We start from the raw sequence: 18,445 nt of genomic DNA, 5'->3' as shown, positions 1-18,445 counted from the left end.
TAGCCTTTCTAGGCGATGGGTAATTGGGTTGAAGCTTAGATTATAATGGAATAGTGATCTTGTATATAGAAAACGAAGGTTCTAGTAGGATTGCTACTACTATAGCAGAATCTAAGCTTGAGAAAGGAAAAGAGAAAGGTTACACTAGCCCTGCGTAGGGCGTAGGAAGTAGGGCATTCGCGTAAGTGGGGTCATGTGACCACGTGACCCCATGCCTGCCCACCTTGCAGTCCTTCACCATCCAGTCAGTCCAGCCAGTCGCATCATGTAAGCAATCCTCCTCATGGCATCTGCTGTCACATCATCCCGCTTGATTGCACATTGGCGGGTGCTGTTGCCGAGATGATCTGTAGGTTCCCTCATTGGTTAGCATACCTTAGCTTGCTTACACCACTGCTCAGTAGTTGAGGATCCGCTAGGAACAGTTTACATGGGCTGAGTGATAGCTGATTCATGCGCTGGCGCAATGTAGAATGGAAAGAGGACAGTTCATTATCTTTACTCGGCTGCTTCAAGTCTTTGTCACTCGTGATTAGAAACCAGGACATGCCACCGCTGTGCTCACAGCCGAGCAGCTGCGTTTGGACTACAGTACAGTATGTCTATTCGCTGATTATTTCCCATCACGACCGACCCCAACTTTCCGAACAGAATGTAAGCTCCATCCCAAAACAAATGAAACCTATAATCGCCACTTCAGAAAGAATGAACGGAGTTTTCATGTCCTATTCGCTTCCCACATCCTCTGCTGACTGGCCCGGATGCGGCGCATCCCTCGCAGGGGCGGGCTATCATGGCCGCGGAGCCGGAGAACCCTGCTCAACCTTGACGCAGTCACGTAATAACACTCTTCGTCCTCGGGCCCCTAAGCCTTGATGCCCTTAGCCTCAGCAGCCGCCGGGATCTTCTTAGCTTCTCTCTTCATTCCCTGCGCAGTGTCCTTCGATTGGTCCTTGATTCCCTGCGCCGTCTCCTTCATGCCCTGCGCTTTATCCTTCATGTCCTCCGACATGTCCTGTGATTGTTGCTCCAGGAACTCGCGGGCGCTCATGAGTGCCTGCCTGCTAAGCTCAAGCATGGTCAGGGCAGTCCTGACGGCTGTCAAGACGGCCGCCTTGCTGTGGGCAACTGCAGAAGCGCCGCCAACCTTGTTGTACTCTTCGTTGTACGTCTGGAAGACAAACTCAACACCCGATCTGCTCATCTGCACGGGCAGGTAGGCAGCCTTCTTGGCTCCGTCCATGAGCTCAGCCGACAGCTCGTTCGAAGGCTTCTTGACCGCCGGAAACTTCTCCTCCACCTTGGAGAGGGTCTGGTCGCCAATCTTGTCGGCGCGCTCGACGTATGGCGACACGTAGGCGTACGGCTTGGACAGCAATGGCATGAATGGGCCGGCCAGCGTGTGGTAAGCCGAGTTGCTCAATTGGACCGACTTCTCCATGAGGGGAATCGAGTTGATCTTCCGGACGCCATCCTGGACGGCAGGATATGTGAGGAGATGCTATGGCAGGGCATGAGTGAGCTGTCCAGATACACATATGGGAAGGTGACATACACGGAGGGTGGCAGACGAGGGCGACTCGCCGTTAACCACACTAGTACGGTTGGTCTGAGTGGCCATCTTGTTTTCGTATCGTGGGAATTCTTTCACATGTCAGTATGCCAGTGTGTGCCGGTGGGAAGATATCGACTGCACCAGAAGTGAAAAGGGAGTACCTTAATTGGTTGAGTATTCGGAGCGTTCGTTTAAGTTCAGTTGGTGGATGTAATTGATGCGGAAGCTTAGGCTATAGCTTGGACAGACGGAAGCCTTGGGAATGAAAAGGGAGGAGAAGAGTCGGAAGGGAGAGGAAGATTGGAATGCAAGCAGAGCGGGCACGGAACGGAATGTTTATTGGGATGGCACGACCAAAAATAAATGCAGAAACGGCGACGCCACGCCTCGAGAGAAATCCGGATTAATACATGGAAGCCGCGTATGCGGTCACCTCAGCCAACTGGCAGTCAGTCCGGCCGCGATGGCCTTTATCGCCATCTGGTCTGTCCTGCATGCGTCTGTGGGGTGCTTGTATGGGCTGGAAGGTGTGACGGAGGCGGTTCCCATCAACGTCAGCCAAACAAAACGGCCCAAAGCTCTCCCTGCAAGCCATTTAACCCCCTATGTCAGTGGGCCGTTGGACCCACTTGCTCAGGTCGCGAGCTCTCGCTGCTGTGAAACTCTGACATGTGAAAGCTGGCCCATGCTCCCATGCTCCCAGAGCTCCGTGGTCGCTCCTAACTCGCCAGGCTCAGGCCAAGAGGAACTGAACACATGAAAGAAGGTGTGCTTTCTGTGGCTGGCCCTAGACGTTAGTTCTTGGAATCAACCTGAATTCTAGGAAGTTGCATGAAGAATGCGATTGAATTGACGCTGCTCGACCATTGCGGAGGCTTGGCCGTCATGACAGGCACTAAGACGCTTGGATCCAGGATCCAGATGCATGACTTAACAAGCAGCTGCTGATAATCGAGGAAGGGCTATCAACAATGACGAATTCTAACATCTGATCTCGCCATGTCCGTTTGCGTTTTTTGATACTGTCGTGACTGTTGAATACATATTTAGTACTAGTGTAAGGTAGTACTACCGCGGGCTCGGATCAATGACGGTGTGGTAGGCGCTGTATCCGTACCGTAATGTAGTTGTTGCGGTTGCTCGACGAGCCTAAAACGTTATCTTTCACAGCTTATCAAGTTCAGATCTGATCAACACCAGATTCACAGATTGGCCAATGCCAGTGTGCACTGATAACAAGAGTCGGTGAACACTGATACGTATGGGAATCCTCCTTCCTACACTACTTCGTACTTCTGAAGTCATATACATTACACTACAGCGGCCCCGAACCTGTTTGGCGAGTCTTGATACGCTCCTTGAGGTTTGATCTGTCTGTCGTGTAAGTTAGGGTTAAGCTATCGGAGAAAACCACCCAGGGCCCACTCCAAAAAGCACGGATCCCGCTTCCATTGGACCCACAGGCCATGCGATCATCAGGGCTGTGTGACATCGTTTGCTTTCACATGTCAGAGATCCTCAGCCCTTTCGATGAGGTCGTACCGTCGTATCGTCCCGGATGTACGGCACAGGCAAGAAAATTTTATATAAAGGCCGAAAGGGTCTTCGATCACGGTGCCGAATTGATTGCCACTGGCGCGCCGAGTGGATTTTTATTTTTCACATCAGCCTCGGAATGCCTCTACATTATCAGCAGATTCATCGTATTCATGCCTTCATTCAGGGGGCCCAGATCCAATCGCACGGGGCTCTTGACCATGCTCTGGGTGTAGGACCGTCCGATGGCAGGGGGAAATAAAACGGAAAAAGAAGCAAACAGAGAAAAGGAAAACCGAAAAGGTCTCCCAAGCTACGTAATGAAAACGTCCTAGGACACGGCAGTGGAACGTCTCGGCCCGGATGCACAAAGACTGCATCACCACGGATGGTGTCATCAAAAAAACTACCCGTAGCTCAGCTTGACCTCACCGTTCTCACCGCCGGTGCTTTCAGTTGCTAGAATACCGGTAGTCTCATCCGCCGACCTTCCCGCCGAAAAAGCCAGATTGCGGAGATTGTGCCTTTCTGGTCAGTTTTCTCGGCTCGTACAAAGGACCCGGCGCTACATCCGACGTCGTACCCGTCACGGTACTTTCTGCTTTGGGGGGAGCGAACAGATCCCGATGACTGTATGTACATCACATTTAGCCATATCCGGCATCCAACGACTTGCCGTCTGATGATGTAATCACACAGGACAGTGAATAAGGGGTAGGTCCTTAGGCGTGTTAAGACATCTTGAGGATTCTCGTCGACAGCGACTCAAAGAAGAGGTTTCGAACTTGCCTGCCGACACTCCGTCCGGAGACCTGGCCGCCGCGAGCTATTGTCTGCAGGTGGTCGACGAAATCATCCGCCTACTTCTAGATCACAACCCGGACAGCGACCATTCCATTGACTTAAGACAGTCTATTCGTAGAGGCTTCACCGTAAGAGTCCATCAGTCAAATCAGTATTGTGACTTATGTGTTTTGCAGAGGACTTCCGAGGACAACAAGGAAAGGAACGCAACTTGAAGAGCGTAAGGTCGGACTGTTGGACAGGTAGGAGAGCAATGGTAGCTCCTTCTTACGGGAAAAGGTTATCAGTATGTCTACCGTCAACAACAGATAACAATCGTTCAGCGAGCGGATTTTCACTGTGTTTGCAAGAAGGAACATGCAGATCTCAACCCGTCGCCATGATAGCATCATCATTGTCAACTCTAGATCAGCCAATTCTTCAATTCATAGGTTAGAGCAAAGTGACTCTTCTAAGGAGTAGTGTATAAGCCGATGAAGCGGTAATCTAACTCGAACAGACGACTCAGACAAGCGAGCTGAACGTAAAAGTCTATTAGCCACCGAGGCCTTTGCCTATTTGGATTCTTGCGTCCTGAGTGAGATCAACCGTTTGGTTAAGGAACACTTGCAGAGGAAAAGAGCATGGATGACATAACATTGGCTGAACAAGGACGAAGAGCTAGAAGGCTGTTAGAGGCCATGTGTCTCTACAGCATGGACGGGTATGATATTGGTTATGATGATGGAGTTGAATACGGAGTTTGGATTTGTACCAACTTCATTGCGTATATAAGTCAAGTTCCCCTTCCTACTTTCACCCCCCACGGGTCGAGTAGGGCGGTGGCGGAGTAGGTATAGTAGCACACAGCCCTCTCCTACTCAACAGAGTTCCATGGCTCGATTCTTCGTTTGTGAACTCGAGACCTTTTAGCGCCACTCCCATCTTCAACGCCTTCACCTGGTTTCCGGCTATCAAATCTGCGAAGAGGCTCCGGACAACATCCCCAGGAGCATCCCTTCTTCTCTACCCTCGCGGCCTTAATGGTCAGGCAAATTGTACAGTACACTATGGTGACGAGGGGGGAGAGAGCCGAGCGTGCTATAGGTACCGGTACAAATTGAGTGTAAACCGGGAACGCTGCCACCGCGAGGCAGCCGGGGATCCGGGAGTTTCTGGGGGCGCGACAGCCTGAAGCACCTCGAACAGTCCAGGAGCGAATGTCAGGGACAGCTGGGCCGTCAGAGACTCTCACCTGCTGGGTGGGGATGAAGATGGTAAAAAGAGGGTTCTTCTGATGGACCGGCCAGGGCAGGCTCTCCTATGCCTCTCATGTTTGTGAGGACCGCCTGGCAAAAATGCCACCGGATGTTCGAGTCGGGCGGACGGCGGGGATCATCGAGCAGGCGACTGCCCAGGCTTTCCCCAGCCACTTCTTCTCCAACCCTGTTGCTATTGCTATTGCTGTTGTTGCCGTTGTTGTTGCCGTTGTTGTTGCCGCTGTTGTTGCCACTGTTGTTGCCACTGTTGTTGTCGCTGTTGTTGTCGCTGTATGATCTTGATGGTAAAAGAATTGAAGGGTAGGTCGAGAATGAAAGGTAGGAAGGTTGAAGCCGCGACCTCCCTCTGTCCCGTCACCGCGCCGACAGACAGATCCGTTGTCGCGCAGTTGGTTATCTTCTGTGCAAGAAGGCAGCCGGCCTCGTTTGTCTTGACGGCTGGGTATCCCGAACCGGTCTTCAGTCTCTCAGTCTCTGTACCCTAGACGCAACTAGATATCTAGGCAGGCGCAAGCAAAAGAGGGATGCCGAGCTCCCGGCTTAGACTCCTCGTCAGCCACAGGGTCATCGTCAGGGTTCACGCCTGTGTAAAACCAGGTGTGTAACTCTTCAAAGACTCGTTGTTGAGGGCTCCTTACCGATACGCTCGTTTTTCCACAGGTTTCCCAAGACACAGCCTGATGTCTGATGGAAGTCAAGTTATGACGCTGTCGGCTAGGTTAGCAACACACGGTACCACACCTAACTACCTTACCCTGACACTCTCCCTTGAAGAACATGAGAGTCCCAGGAGGTCCCAAAGCAGATGAAGACAGCACTTACATAACACAGTCATCAGGCAATGGCCAACTCCATTCATTGGGACTCAATCCGACCGAGCAGCACAATGCGGGTTGAACAATATCGATTGTTGACGCCGGCAGACGTGGGCGATGGGGCGACGAGTGTCCAATGAAAAGGAGAGAAGGGAGGTAGAAGAAGGATAGCATGGACAGTGAAGACTGAAAGTTGGTCACATTTGAAGGGCTTCGTGTCCTTGTGGCGAGCAACGTTGAGGGAAGGTGCAGCTTGCAACATGTCTTTAAATCTGGAAGCCACCTAGGACTTGCAGCTGGTACCGAACGCCTCCTACCACTTACGTCGAGATTGCTAGGAAGTCTAAGCCGACGGGGAAATGCGACTTCTGCATTTTTTCGCAGATTCTTGAGCGAACAAATAAGTGATCGTCAGGGGCTCAGGGGCTTTAATTTTGTCCAAGGCTGGAAGCTCATGGGCCTGACCATTTCATATTGGATTATCGCAGTTTGCTACGTTACCTATGTACTTACAGTATACGTGAGTGCTGAGGATCTGGAGATCGGTGGACTACAATTGCCGTTATTAAGCTTCTGGCGCTTACCTCCCTCTCCTTCCTTGAGATGTGCCTCCAGTCGGTAAGTGCGACAGACTTCCCTCCAGTTTGTCTAAAAGTGCTTTGCAAACCACCAGGTACCTACGTACCAAGTCACAGTTTCCCCAAAATACCTCCTTAGCTCCTGGAGTGATCTAGGACAGCAGTGGCGTGGCGAGCAAAATGCTGGAAGCAGCGATGGGGGAGGGACATCCATGGATGTACTGGTGCGTCGTGCTCGTCAAGCTTCGTACGCTTCCTTTTTCTACACATATAGTAAAGATTAAGACCAACCGGCGATACCAAGCGTTGTTCTCCTCAACTGTTCGTACTCCAACATGTGCCTTGGTCCTTGAACTACTAAGCACTGCTCCTTTCCCATATCACCAGGCACTACTTGAGGTTCCCTGAATGTTTTTATGATACTGGAGGCGTCAGGTCTTTACTTCGTATGAGCTGTACTGATATTCGCAATACTACATAGAATTGGTAAGTACCCTAAGACCTCCCAAGCTTCTGGACAGTGCAGTTCTGACACAGCCAGTAATGAGTATGAGATTGAGTGGACGCAAGATGGTGCATATCAAGTCGGCGAATAAACGTGCAAGAACACAGCTCAAGCATGCTTTCTGTAAGTACTGCTTGAAAAGTTTAGGAACAAGGATAGTCGAGTCTAGCCCTTGCCCAGTCCAACCTACAAGCCAAGGTACGCCTTCAACAGCTACTACCTTAGTAGTACCTCACCGAGCAGCCAGAGTTGGCACTAGTATGCTCTTTGGCGGCTTCTTGATGATCCCATTACAGACGAGTCGGATAAAGGGAGGAGAACTTTCAGCCGCAGGGTCTTTGTGTCTAAATGAACCGGCAAGGGACTCACTCAGGGACGCAACATGGCATCCCCTACACCTGGGCCGTTCAGGATTGCATAGGTATGATCTCCCTGACGGCACTTACCGTGCACTCTTGACATGGGGCTAAATGTGGTTTCTAGTTTGTTGACTTAGTAGTAAAACTGGGGTTGTCACGTAGACGAACACACTCTCCCTGACTTTGTTTGTGGTCCTTACTATCGAAGAGGGTTGAGTTGGAGAGTACCTAGCCCTCATTATTACATAATAGTATAAAGCTATGAAGCTTTCGTCTAGTTTCCATCTAAGAAACTTGTCACCGATCAAGCTAGTCAGACTCCTCCTCCGAGCTATAGTCAACCAGACCACCCAGGGATTTGCTCCCTGCCTCGACCGGGACCGCCCCGCTCTCCTCCTCACTTGGACCACTCTCGCTGTCACTCTCATTATCGCTGTCGCTAACACTTTCACTCCCGCTCAACCCATCCCCATCTACAGCAGCCTCGCTCATGGTCACGTCGTCCCCATCACTATCCACCTCCCCTTCCTCACCCTCACTCTCAGCATCCTCAACACCATTGACAACCGGAGCAGCGGGCTTCTCCCGTCCCGGCTCAAACCTGACTCGCTTGTTCCCTCCCCCCTTATACCCACCTCTTCCCTTAGAGCCCCCTTCAGCACCGTTTTCAGTTTCCGCTTGAAGAGGCCTCTTGCCATTCCTCTGCCCGCTCCCAGGTTGTATGTAGTTTTTGATACTGGTGCCATGACCGTCGTTCCTCCCTCTCGGTGTTCTCCGCTCGGACCCGGAAGCTAGCTCGTAGCCGTCCGGTAATGACAGGCCGGGCGGCAGGACGATCAACGTGGGGAATTCGATCACGGTGCGCCCGCTCAGGGCACTCGTCAGGGTGTCTGTTGAGGCGAGCGGGATGAGGGTTCTCAAATTGTTCTTGTTGTTGTTGCTGCTATTGCGATTGGAGTTGGAAGACGAAGTCGGCATTCGGCTGGCTTTGAGCAAGAAGAATTGCCACGCCACGAGGTCGTCTTCTAGCGTTGTTGGTTGGGAAGGCAGAGTGGTCATTCTGTTCCATGTAGCGGTTCCGCCGCCGCCTCCCGCGTTGACTGAGAGTGAGGACTGCATTGTGTATGGTGTTGCGGGCCAGCCGGTGGTCGTTGGGTCTTGCGTCTGGGGCGGTCTTTGGGGTTTGAGTCTCTTCTTGGGGGGGAATGCTGCCTCGTCGGCGTTGTTCTCGTTGATGTTGGGGTCGTTGTTGACGGTGTCATGTTGTTGGCGCTGTCGCTGGCCACGGTGCCATTCGAGAGCGGATGCTAAGGCACTGTGAAGGGGTCTGCCCTCGAGGCTTTTGCAGAGGACGCGGAGGGGCTGTTGGGGCTCGACGGGAAAGTCCGGTCCGGGAGGGTTGAAGACGAGCCACTCGACCTGCCAGTTGATCGTTTGGGTTCTTCTGTTCCAGGCGGTCTTGTTCTCTTTCTGTCTCGTCATCCCTCTTGGCATGGCGACGGCCTGGATGTCGAGAAACCTCAGCCGCCGGCGCACGTGCTTGTCGAAGCTGTCGATAACAGCCGGACTTGCATGGGGTTTATGGGGCTGGCCATGTTTGGCATTGGGTGGAACCTGCACCGGGATGTGGTGCAGCTCATCGCCATGCCATACCTTGCGGAACTGCTTCTCCTCGTTGGCTGGCCGCAGCTCCTTCTCGCTCAGTAACTGCCGGATTTCGACCACGTCTTTCTCGGCTCTCTGGCGGGCGCGCTCAATGGATGATATAAAGTTGAAATCATGGTCTATGCCGGCGTCGGTGCGGAGGCGATTTAGGGGGATAAAGGCTCTTGGGTTTCGCACGCCGTCGCAGTCCGCACGCGCCTTGTGCTTTTGGATGCATGGCACTGAACATGTGCGCGCCCCGCACCGCGGACACTTGTATTTTGGCGGCTGGGAATGGCAAATGCTGCAGAGCGTGCTGAGCACCGTGCCGGACATGATGACTTGATTGCTCAAGATTGGTAGCTTGGTTCAATTAAATCTCGGCGCCGCCGAGGTGCTCGCAATGAATACATCCCACAGAGAGAAACAGGCGTCGATTTCTTGGATGAACTTGTTGATAAGCCTTATCGCAAGATTTTGGTGGGGACAGCTCCCAAGTTGCCCCACCACAAGCTTGCCGGCCGGCCACCGACTCCACCCTTCATTGTGCATTGCATGTTTCACCTGGAAACAGAGCTCTCTCTCTGTCTTGACTTGGGTCTGGCCGCCGAATCTCTCACAATGATTTCATTATGACCCGCCTGCTAACGTTATTTTGGACGGCTTTCTTTCTTTCAACTGCATACCCGGGCAGCAACATGACGTTGACTTACGACTGACCCTAGACATTCTAACAAATCTGTTGTACTTATGGGGTTCCGCAAGGGTATGACTACGCCTTATCCGTCCCGTACTTTATGGTGTTTTCAATGGTGTTGCTGTGCAGTGCGGATAATTGCTGCGGATAACATGGAAACCTGCTGCAATATTCGTCCAGTGTCCAAAAAGCGGTCGAGGCCTGACTATCCAAACCCCATGGCTTCCGTTCCTGTCCCGCTCGTGGGACAAGTGGGGGTGGGTTAGAGCTTAGAAGACATCGTGGAAAACGAAAACGACTTCCTCTCGCTATATGTATAGGTAGACTCTCTCCGCTACCATCATAGCCAAGTCATGAGGCTAACAGCCGACAAGGCCTACACGCGTAGACTGTCTACGTTTAGTTGCTTGACCAGTTGCTCGTCCCTTCAGATCTGCCTATATCATCTACAGTACTGCATGTACAATTATCGTTACACACAAGACGAAGGGATATTCTTTCTTTTCTCTATGATAAAGTAACAAATGGTTACTGTAACGGTCATAGTGTACGGAGTAATTACTCGTATATGTATGTACCGCAGGGTTGTGATTACGACGGTGATGGGAACTCCCGAAACATTGCGCCAATTTCATGCTTCGCCAACTCCCTGGCGTGCTCATCATCGTAAGGGGCGTTTTGTCAATCAAAAAACTGTTTGCAGCCAACGTTATGTTGGCAAAATTTGACCGAAAGACCAACGCTTCATTCTTTTGCTCCCGTCGTTTGTGCTGCCGGCTTCCGGGGCCCAGGGTCCTGTTAGAAAAGCTGAAGTGCACAAGAAATTGTGGGCGCCCAAGTTTTTAGCTCAATGGCATAACGTTGCACTTCCAACAGGTCCCGATAACTGAGGTTGTCCAATCGACGGTCAAAACAGCGGCAAGGTCGGGTCAAAGCGTGGCTGGAAGCAACCGCATCGTTCGAACGTTTTCGCCAGAGGCTGCATCAACCCGACAGCCGCAACTTTGACTCTGCATCGGTTTCACAGTGTCGTGCCCCAGCAAGGCACAACGCGGGGAAGACGACAGCACTATCTGCCCGGACCCGGCACTAAATACTCCATTCCACGCTCACGGTAATTCGTGTTATTATATTTATGTAACACATCCCTCGTATTCCCTAGGTTCTCTTATGGATTTACGGATACTCTGGAAGAGGATGAATAGGATCGTAATGCTATTCAGCGGCGACTTGGATGTCTTTGAACAGAGCTGAGATGCACTGTACAGTATGTGGCCTGTCCAAACACGGCCTCGGCCCTGCGGCGGATTTCATAACAGGCCCCTGTGTCCCGCTTGCTCGGATCGATGTTTGGGACATGTTGGCTTGTCGAAGATATATATGGCTGTGGGTGAAAGAAGTTAATGAGCGCAACTCGAGCCCGGACAATTCAGGTGACCGGATCACTGGACCAGAAATAATGCGCTATAGCTACGAATAAAGCGTTTATGAGATGAGTTGATGGTTCTCGGGAACGTCGTGTTGTGCCCTTGACACAAAACGGATCAGCGATGATCATCAGAGTTCCTTTCGCTCTCGCAACGCATTCGGCGTTCTCGGATGCTACCATGCAAACAGTCGCTAGCCGAACTTGGAATTTCCTGCCGTCCCTTGTACTACTGCACAGTACATGTAATGTACGTGATCTCGATCAATGTTCAGCATTCTGAACTGCACCGTGGCACCGCTCGATCAGGTGCAAGCGGTTTTCCGAGAGAGGCGCAAATCTCTGCGAAGCCGACTTCCTGCATGCTTCAAGACGCAGCCAGCCCTAGGACAGCCAGGGAGCGAGGAGCTGCTGCACACAATCCACACGGATGGAGAGGTTGGCTAATAAACGAAGCAAGAGGATGGCCCTCAAGTTCTTTCGGAGACAGCGTTCAGGGGTTCGCATCATTGCGGAGCTGTACCAGTGACTTGTGGTAAAGTTGTGCTCAGACCCATTCGATCGGTTTGCAATCATCGAATTTGTGTTGCTCTGCAGTCAGGGGCAAAGCACAAAAAAGTACCGGGTACCACGTGCCGAAATGAATTGATTGTCTTGGCAAGCGGAGCCCCTGGCGAACACCCCTTGCTAGGTCTCCCTAGCTGCAGATTTCAGCGTGGCTAGTGCCTCCACCTTATTTCCCAATTCGCCGTCGCTGGCCCCGATTGCCCAGAGCTCCTTTCTCTGTCTGCAAGGAGGTGCTGCAGCTTGTGTTTTTTCTTTGGGGGTCCTCGGAGGCTCATCAGTGAAGGGGAACGTTAGTGTTGAGGCCACACGAACCTATCCATCCCACTGAGCAAGGCACTCCTCAATTGCCCTCATTGCTCCATTTTTCTCATCCCGTCACGTTCTTGCTTCTTTTGGCTGTTGGCTGTGGCCTTCGCTCCTCACGGTGCTCGGTCCTTCCCCATAGCTCTTTCCACACGCCTTCGCAGTCCTTCTTTCCTTTTCTTCCCGCCTCTCGTTTTACACTCCACTAGCTCTTCCCATCCTCGAGTGTTTCGCCCCCTTTCCCTTTCCAGGGCCTCTCCCCAGTAGAGGAGTGTGCGGGAGACTTGACGAGAGCTTCACAGCAAGTCTGTACGAGGCCGTCCCCGTCTCACCCGCGCCACCGGGCTCTGTATCAGCAGGCTTCCCAGTGCTTGCTCTCGGGCCCCTTTGCTTTGTGCAGACTGTTACTCCATCTTTTTCATCGTCGACACCGAGTTGAAACACGTCTCAATACGCTGGCACCCGTTTTCCCCGACCAGCTAGACTGGTCGATCAACGCACACGCGGCTGTGCCTACTGAGTTGCCACGCACCGTCCCAAGTCACCATCTGACACAGCACGGGATCGACCTGCTGTCCTAAACCCAAACCCACCCGAAGGCCTTCGTGTCTGTGGATAGCCGGGTAGCATCCAGACTCCGTCCACAATGGCGCCGTCTCTTACCGCCCATCCGTCCTTTACACGTCCGCGAACGGGCGACCGAGATGGCCGCCCTGTCACGCGTGATCAGGCCGATGCGAACCTTATTATTCCCAGCCGGACGTCGTCCCTCCACTCCCGCATCACGCAACCGATTCCGTCGACGTTAAACATCAAGCCCCAGCAACGGACTCCCAAGACCCTCACTCATGCTTACATGGTGTGCGGCGTCGGCCGTGAGCCGTCGCAATGGGTCAAGGCTCCGGCACCTGCGCAAGGGAAAATTAGCCACATGAAGGGTGCTGTCGGCCAGTTTTGGCTTCCCGAGATCCTGGGAAGTAGCCCAAGGTTGGAGCAGGACAATGAGATTGCCCGGGCTCTGCACGCTGCTATGAGGGTATGTCACGGCTTGGATGGGATCACATTCGTCTCGCAGGCTCACATCCACTGACTTTTTCACAGGCTTGTTTCCCCCATGATGTGGAGATTTGTACCGGTAGAAGCCAACCCCACTGCGTTCACCACGCTTTTGTGCTCCAACAGGACTCGTCTCATACCCTCTACGGGATCTGCCTCCGCGTCTGGTCGCGCGCTGATGAGAAGCGAGCCGAGACTATCCGGGAGCTCAGGAAACGGACCGAGCCGGACTTCTACGACAATCCGGATGAGCAGTACTGGATTCCCTACTGCCTTTCTTTCCTCTCACGATACCCTCTCTATAACTTGCTCGGTGATTATTTACGCGGCATGTGGATCCACTGGAACAAGGCTACGAACCTCTTCCACGCCGAGGAGGTATCCCGCATCCTGAGCTTCCCTGCACCTCGCCTGAACGACTTGGTCCGCATCGACATGAAGGACTATGCGCTCTGCTACCAGTTCCCCTCCTCGCCTACGGGCTTCCAGAATTTTGCCATGTGGCCCCTGTTCTGTTGTCTTTCGATTCCTAATATTGTCGGCGTCATCGAAGCGGCCATCTCGCCTACGCGCCGCATCATCTTTGTCAGCCATTATCCGGCGATGCTGACCATGGCGGCCGAGACGGTGCGGTTTTGCGTTCGTGTCTACGAATGGAGCGGCTTGTACGTCCCGATAGTGCACGCACGACATGCCAAGGACCTCGTAGAGGAACCGGGTCCATATATCCTTGGCATTACGGCCGAGTGCAGATCGCTCTTCACCGCGCCCGCGGATGCTTTGGTGGTCGATCTCGACCGCAACTTTGTCCTCACGAACAATCCGCCCACTGCGCTCTCACCTGGCCAGCGCAACAAGTTCGTAACCAGGCTCACCCAAGCCCTCAACGGCGATGTCACGCCGTCCGGTGTACCTCAGCATTTGCGCTCCGCATACGGCGGCGGAAAGTTAGTCCCCGCCGGTCAAATCATCGTTATGCGTGGTGAGGTTGAGTCCATTCAGGATCCCGACTGGTGGAACCAGGATGCCGTAATGGCGGTCATGGACCATGTCTGCGAGAAAATGGTGAGTCTCTCGGTCACTTGATTGTGCGTCTGCAAGATGCTTACATATCGCAGGGTCGCAACACTGGCCTGAAGGCTGTCTTTGGCGGATCGGTCAAGAAGCCCCTGATGACCAAGGTGTCGATGAGGCATCTGAACGAGATTGTCCGAGAGCGGAATCAGTATTCGCGAGATGCTCTGGAGGCTTGGCAGGACTTCATCAACCTGAAAGGGCGTATGGACACAGAGCTCAACAAAGTTACCAAGCGGAACAACTATCTCATTGAGGAGCTTGAAAGCTGGAAGCAACAGGTGAGCGACATTAGCCCTACTTGAAGGCAAGCCCAGATTCGCTGATACGGAGATGCAGTTCCTCAAATTCCAAGCCTTTGCAGACACTCTCACCAAAGAAACACAGGATCTCAAAGTCAAGATCGAGAACCACAAGCGCGAGAATCGCCGCCTGGCAGGTCTCATCGATCAACAAAAGGACGACGCTGCTAGACTTTCGGTCCGTCTTGCCGGCACTGAGAAACAGCGTGACGATGCTCTCGAGGCGCTTGTTCTACAGCAAGAAATTGCCGAGGAGCTTGAGCGGGAACGCAAGAGGAATAGGAAGGAGCTCAGCGCGCTTCAGCACACCAATGCGACCATCGCCCGGCAACGCGACGAAGCTCGGAGGGTTGTGCTGCATCTGCGCAGCTTGATCTCTGGCCAACACCATCACATGGAACATCTCGTCAAGACGCTGACGTCCCCCGACGAGCTCGCTGCCGAGATTGAGGCTGGCTTTGCTGCCCAAGAGGAGGCCGAAGCTGCTGCTTTGGGTAAGAAATCTCCATCCCAGAAGCTTTGGCAAATATGCACTTCTGACCCACTTTTAGAAGGTTCCGAGGACAAGGACGACGCACGGTTCATCAAGAACCTCACGCTTGCGAGCAGGCGCCTGTCTACTCAGACCTTCATCGACGTGGCGGACCGTCATCTCAAGGATAAGACGGATGCTATCGCCCACATTATCCGCAACATTGCGGAACAGTGCCAGGCCGCTGTTGAAGGCCTACAACTTGCCCAGGACGCCGAGCTTGGGAGGTCGGAATCTCCGGCCTCCCGTGCTCGGGAGTTATCGAAAAGTCGCCGAGGGAGTTCTCTCTCAATCGCACCCAGTGACGACGGGACCGTCTCGGCGGCGACGTCCGATGTCGGTGACGATAGCGCCCGTCTCCGACCGAGCAGCGGTCGCATCTCTAGCATCCCACCCACACCGGATCTCATTCCCAACCGCAGCAGCACTAGCATGTCTATCGCTAGCACGGCCACGACCCCTGAGCGGTCCTCCCAGCAGTACGGTATCGGAGGAGGACTGGGACACGACATCCCTACGAAGATTGTCGAGGACGACGAGGACCACGATGTCCTCTCCGGTGACCGTTCCGAGTCCGAGGCCAACCCCATCCCCCACCCCCACCCGCACCAGGAACCGGGGGTCGTGGGTAAGCACCCCGAGAGTCTGATTCACCGTCCGTCGGGTGCGAGGATCAGCGCCCTGGGGAACTCTCGCTGAGTGGGATTGATGCATGGAAAATGAAGCCCTGGATTTTACACTATATTGCTTTTAGTGATGTGGAACGGTTGGTTTTTTGGATGTTTCATGCCTATACCATCTTTGCGGGGAGCTTTCTTCAGCGGAGAAGAGAAGGACCTAGGGTCTGTTTGTCAACGTCTCCGGCGTTTTTGAGCTCTGCTACCCCAACTCTCAAAGGACGCCTGATTGGATTGCCTACTATTTATTATGCCTCACTAGCTAGTTGGCTACTTCTATTCTTCTATTCCAATCTTTGCTATGTATCCTTCCCGCCCTCCGCTTGCAGAATGGTTGATCATTTCGATATCACCATGGACCAGTCGACTGAGATGAGGGATAATCTTGATCATTATGGCTTCTCGGATCTTACGGTTTATGTGAGCAATGAAAATTCGATCTAGTCTTTCACTGAGGCGGACTTGCTTGAGATGTAATAATTGTTGAGAACCAGCGCCCAGCTGGCCGTTTGAAAGCTTCATGGATCAGGTTGTGTGTTTTCTTGCTGTGCTTGTTCTTTCAGGTGTATTTTGCCGACGGATCTCTGCATCATCAAATGTTAGCAAATGCTGCTGCTGGTTTTGACTCTTTCAGACTTTGCTGGAGACTCGATCTGCTCACGGGAGGATGCATGCACGGTGCAAGCTGGCGAGTTGCTTTACATTGGATGGGCTGCTCTGATCTGAGCTGTATTTTCTCATCCCTCTCAATGTTGGGCAGCTAAAGAGCGGTCTGTTGGTTGCGCAATATGTTTGCTTCCATGCTCAATTGCCTTCTCTTTGGGCTGCTGTTTGGCATCCTCTGCTGTGAGAGTGGTTTGATGCAGCTGAGGGCATGGGCCTTCATGAAACGGCATTCGGGAGGCATGGACTGTTAGCGTTTGTGAGTTCTCACATCCTCAAGCACTGTTCTTTGTCTCATTCTGTCAAATTGAGCATAATGGATGGTGATAGCTTGACAGGATTGCGTAATTGCAGGCTCGTTCCCGTGGATACAACGCATCAACTTCCCCTGTTCGTTAAGGGTATCTCGGCGAGCAACACCGCTAGGTCACAGCGGTCTGACGAGACTCATTATACATATATATATGATGACACATTGCATGTTGCTGGCAAACGATTGTTCTTTCTCAAACCACCACAATCTACAACCATCCACTGCTCAATGTTGGGCCAGCAGTTTGTGAGGCGTCCCGGCACAACCATAAAGGCAAGGCTAACTGCATGCTCGCCATCGGAGAGACGAAGCCCTACAGAGATATCCTGCTCAAGACGGGACTGGTTGATCACATCACCGCACACGCCATGGAGAGCCGTCACTCCCAGAGCATATCTTCCATCTCCTCCCCCAACCTGGGCCTGGGATGCCTACACTGCTTTTTCCTCCTCTGCGCAACCACATACAATAGAAGGCATACCCAACAACTGCATGCCTTGCATCAATCTAGGTTGTTATATATGAATGATTATACCACCAATTCGGCCGCATGGCCGGTCAGTAGTCAAGCGCATGAGACTTGACGATCCGATGCTTCGTTCTGCAATGGAGCAGGGGGTCGCAAATCGGTATCTCGGCATCCTGGATCGATGTGGCAGCGACACCGTGACACCACCCTCCCCTCATTCTTGTGCTCGTTGACCGCAAAGGGTGGTTTCGTCTTCGAAGACGACTTTGACGCGACGAGTTCGACCTGCTTTCGGAGGAGCATTCGTTCTTTTTGCCTCCCCTGCGTGAGTAAGTTGCTCTCCGGCAAAGGCGGTGATCTACAGTTCAGTCCTGGGCGTGGCTACTTTCTGAGACCTATCGCCGAGCCTGCTGCCGTACAGCAGCGAACTGCGCCGGCTCCTGAGCAACAGGAGCAGCCCCAGGCACAACCCAGACGACATTCGCTGCCGCTTCCCTGGTCGTGGTGCGTCATGCGCCCAACGCCGGGACGACCACTCCACCTGCGTCTAGGACGCGCGGTTGTGGGCTGGCTCTCCCCGTCTCCGTCGAGGCGGGCCGTGTATTTGCATGGCTCGACAGAAAGTACCAGGTACCCTGTCCCGCAAGGCACCGTGGATTTGCAGTGGCATGGGATGTGCTTCACCTACCCGAGGCCCATGCCCGCCAATATAACGGGCCAGACTCAGAGAGACTGCGTGGACGCGAGATGGGTGGAAGATCCGGGGCGCAGAGGCTCCAGCGGATCGGCACATCACGGTCTATATGGGGCCGAACGGTGGCCATGACGCCTGGCCTGACGGTCTAGATGGGGCCGAACCGTCTTCATGGGGTTGAACAGTCTTCATGGGTCCGACCGTCTTCATGGGTCCGACCGTCTTCATGGGTCCGACAGTCTTCAGGGGCCGACGGTCCCGTCTTTCTGTGGCGATGGCCTCTCGACGGCTTTCCCCCCAGGGACCAGGACGGTGACAGTGATGTCACGGTTGACGAATTCCATCCCGGCGATATCAGCAGTCACGGGGCGACACATCAAGCTCAACACCCCGCCAGGTGGGCAATTTGTCTCGGTCCCTTTAGTGAAAATGAGGAGTCGCAGTACGAGCAGAACAGCGTGCTGAAGGAGCCATTGTGGGAAAGAAACGCCCTGTCGTCACGGACGAGTTCTGGAATGCCGTCCTCTGTATCAACTCTACCCCTGACCTCACAAACATCATTCGCCTCTTCCCGAGTCCAGCAGGACCTCTTTACCCAATATAAAGGGGGTCGAGAT

The 18,445-nt window shown here is 53.2% G+C and overlaps 4 protein-coding genes across 4 annotated transcripts; 2 read left to right on the top strand and 2 right to left on the bottom strand.

Annotated features, from left to right (window-relative positions):
- Positions 1–865: 865 nt before the first annotated feature.
- On the bottom strand, positions 866–1,621 carry N656DRAFT_766164 (uncharacterized protein; the record flags this gene model as incomplete). The annotated part of the gene is made up of 2 exons (XM_064813457.1): positions 866–1,501; positions 1,556–1,621. 2 exons carry the CDS (start codon positions 1,619–1,621, stop codon positions 866–868), a joined length of 702 nt encoding a protein of 233 aa, XP_064673459.1.
- Positions 1,622–7,622: 6,001 nt separating this feature from the next.
- Positions 7,623–9,494, bottom strand: N656DRAFT_775865 (uncharacterized protein). The gene has a single exon (XM_064814519.1). The coding sequence runs from the start codon at positions 9,389–9,391 to the stop codon at positions 7,721–7,723; it is 1,671 nt and encodes a 556-aa protein (XP_064673458.1). The 5' UTR covers positions 9,392–9,494; the 3' UTR covers positions 7,623–7,720.
- A 141-nt stretch (positions 9,495–9,635) lies between these two features.
- Positions 9,636–10,416, top strand: N656DRAFT_775864 (uncharacterized protein). The gene is made up of 2 exons (XM_064814518.1): positions 9,636–10,072; positions 10,127–10,416. Exon 1 carries the CDS (start codon positions 9,806–9,808, stop codon positions 10,016–10,018), a length of 213 nt encoding a protein of 70 aa, XP_064673457.1. The 5' UTR covers positions 9,636–9,805; the 3' UTR covers positions 10,019–10,072; positions 10,127–10,416.
- Positions 10,417–12,694: 2,278 nt separating this feature from the next.
- On the top strand, positions 12,695–15,711 carry N656DRAFT_702777 (uncharacterized protein; the record flags this gene model as incomplete). The annotated part of the gene is made up of 4 exons (XM_064811047.1): positions 12,695–13,084; positions 13,150–14,169; positions 14,223–14,459; positions 14,518–15,711. The coding sequence occupies 4 exons, from the start codon at positions 12,695–12,697 to the stop codon at positions 15,709–15,711; spliced, it is 2,841 nt and encodes a 946-aa protein (XP_064673456.1).
- Positions 15,712–18,445: the final 2,734 nt, after the last annotated feature.

This window comes from Canariomyces notabilis, assembly GCF_033297395.1.
Source record: "Canariomyces notabilis strain CBS 508.74 unplaced genomic scaffold N656scaffold_3, whole genome shotgun sequence".
Classification (NCBI taxonomy): Eukaryota; Fungi; Ascomycota; class Sordariomycetes; order Sordariales; family Chaetomiaceae; genus Canariomyces; species Canariomyces notabilis.
This window is presented reverse-complemented; position numbering and strand designations above follow the sequence as displayed.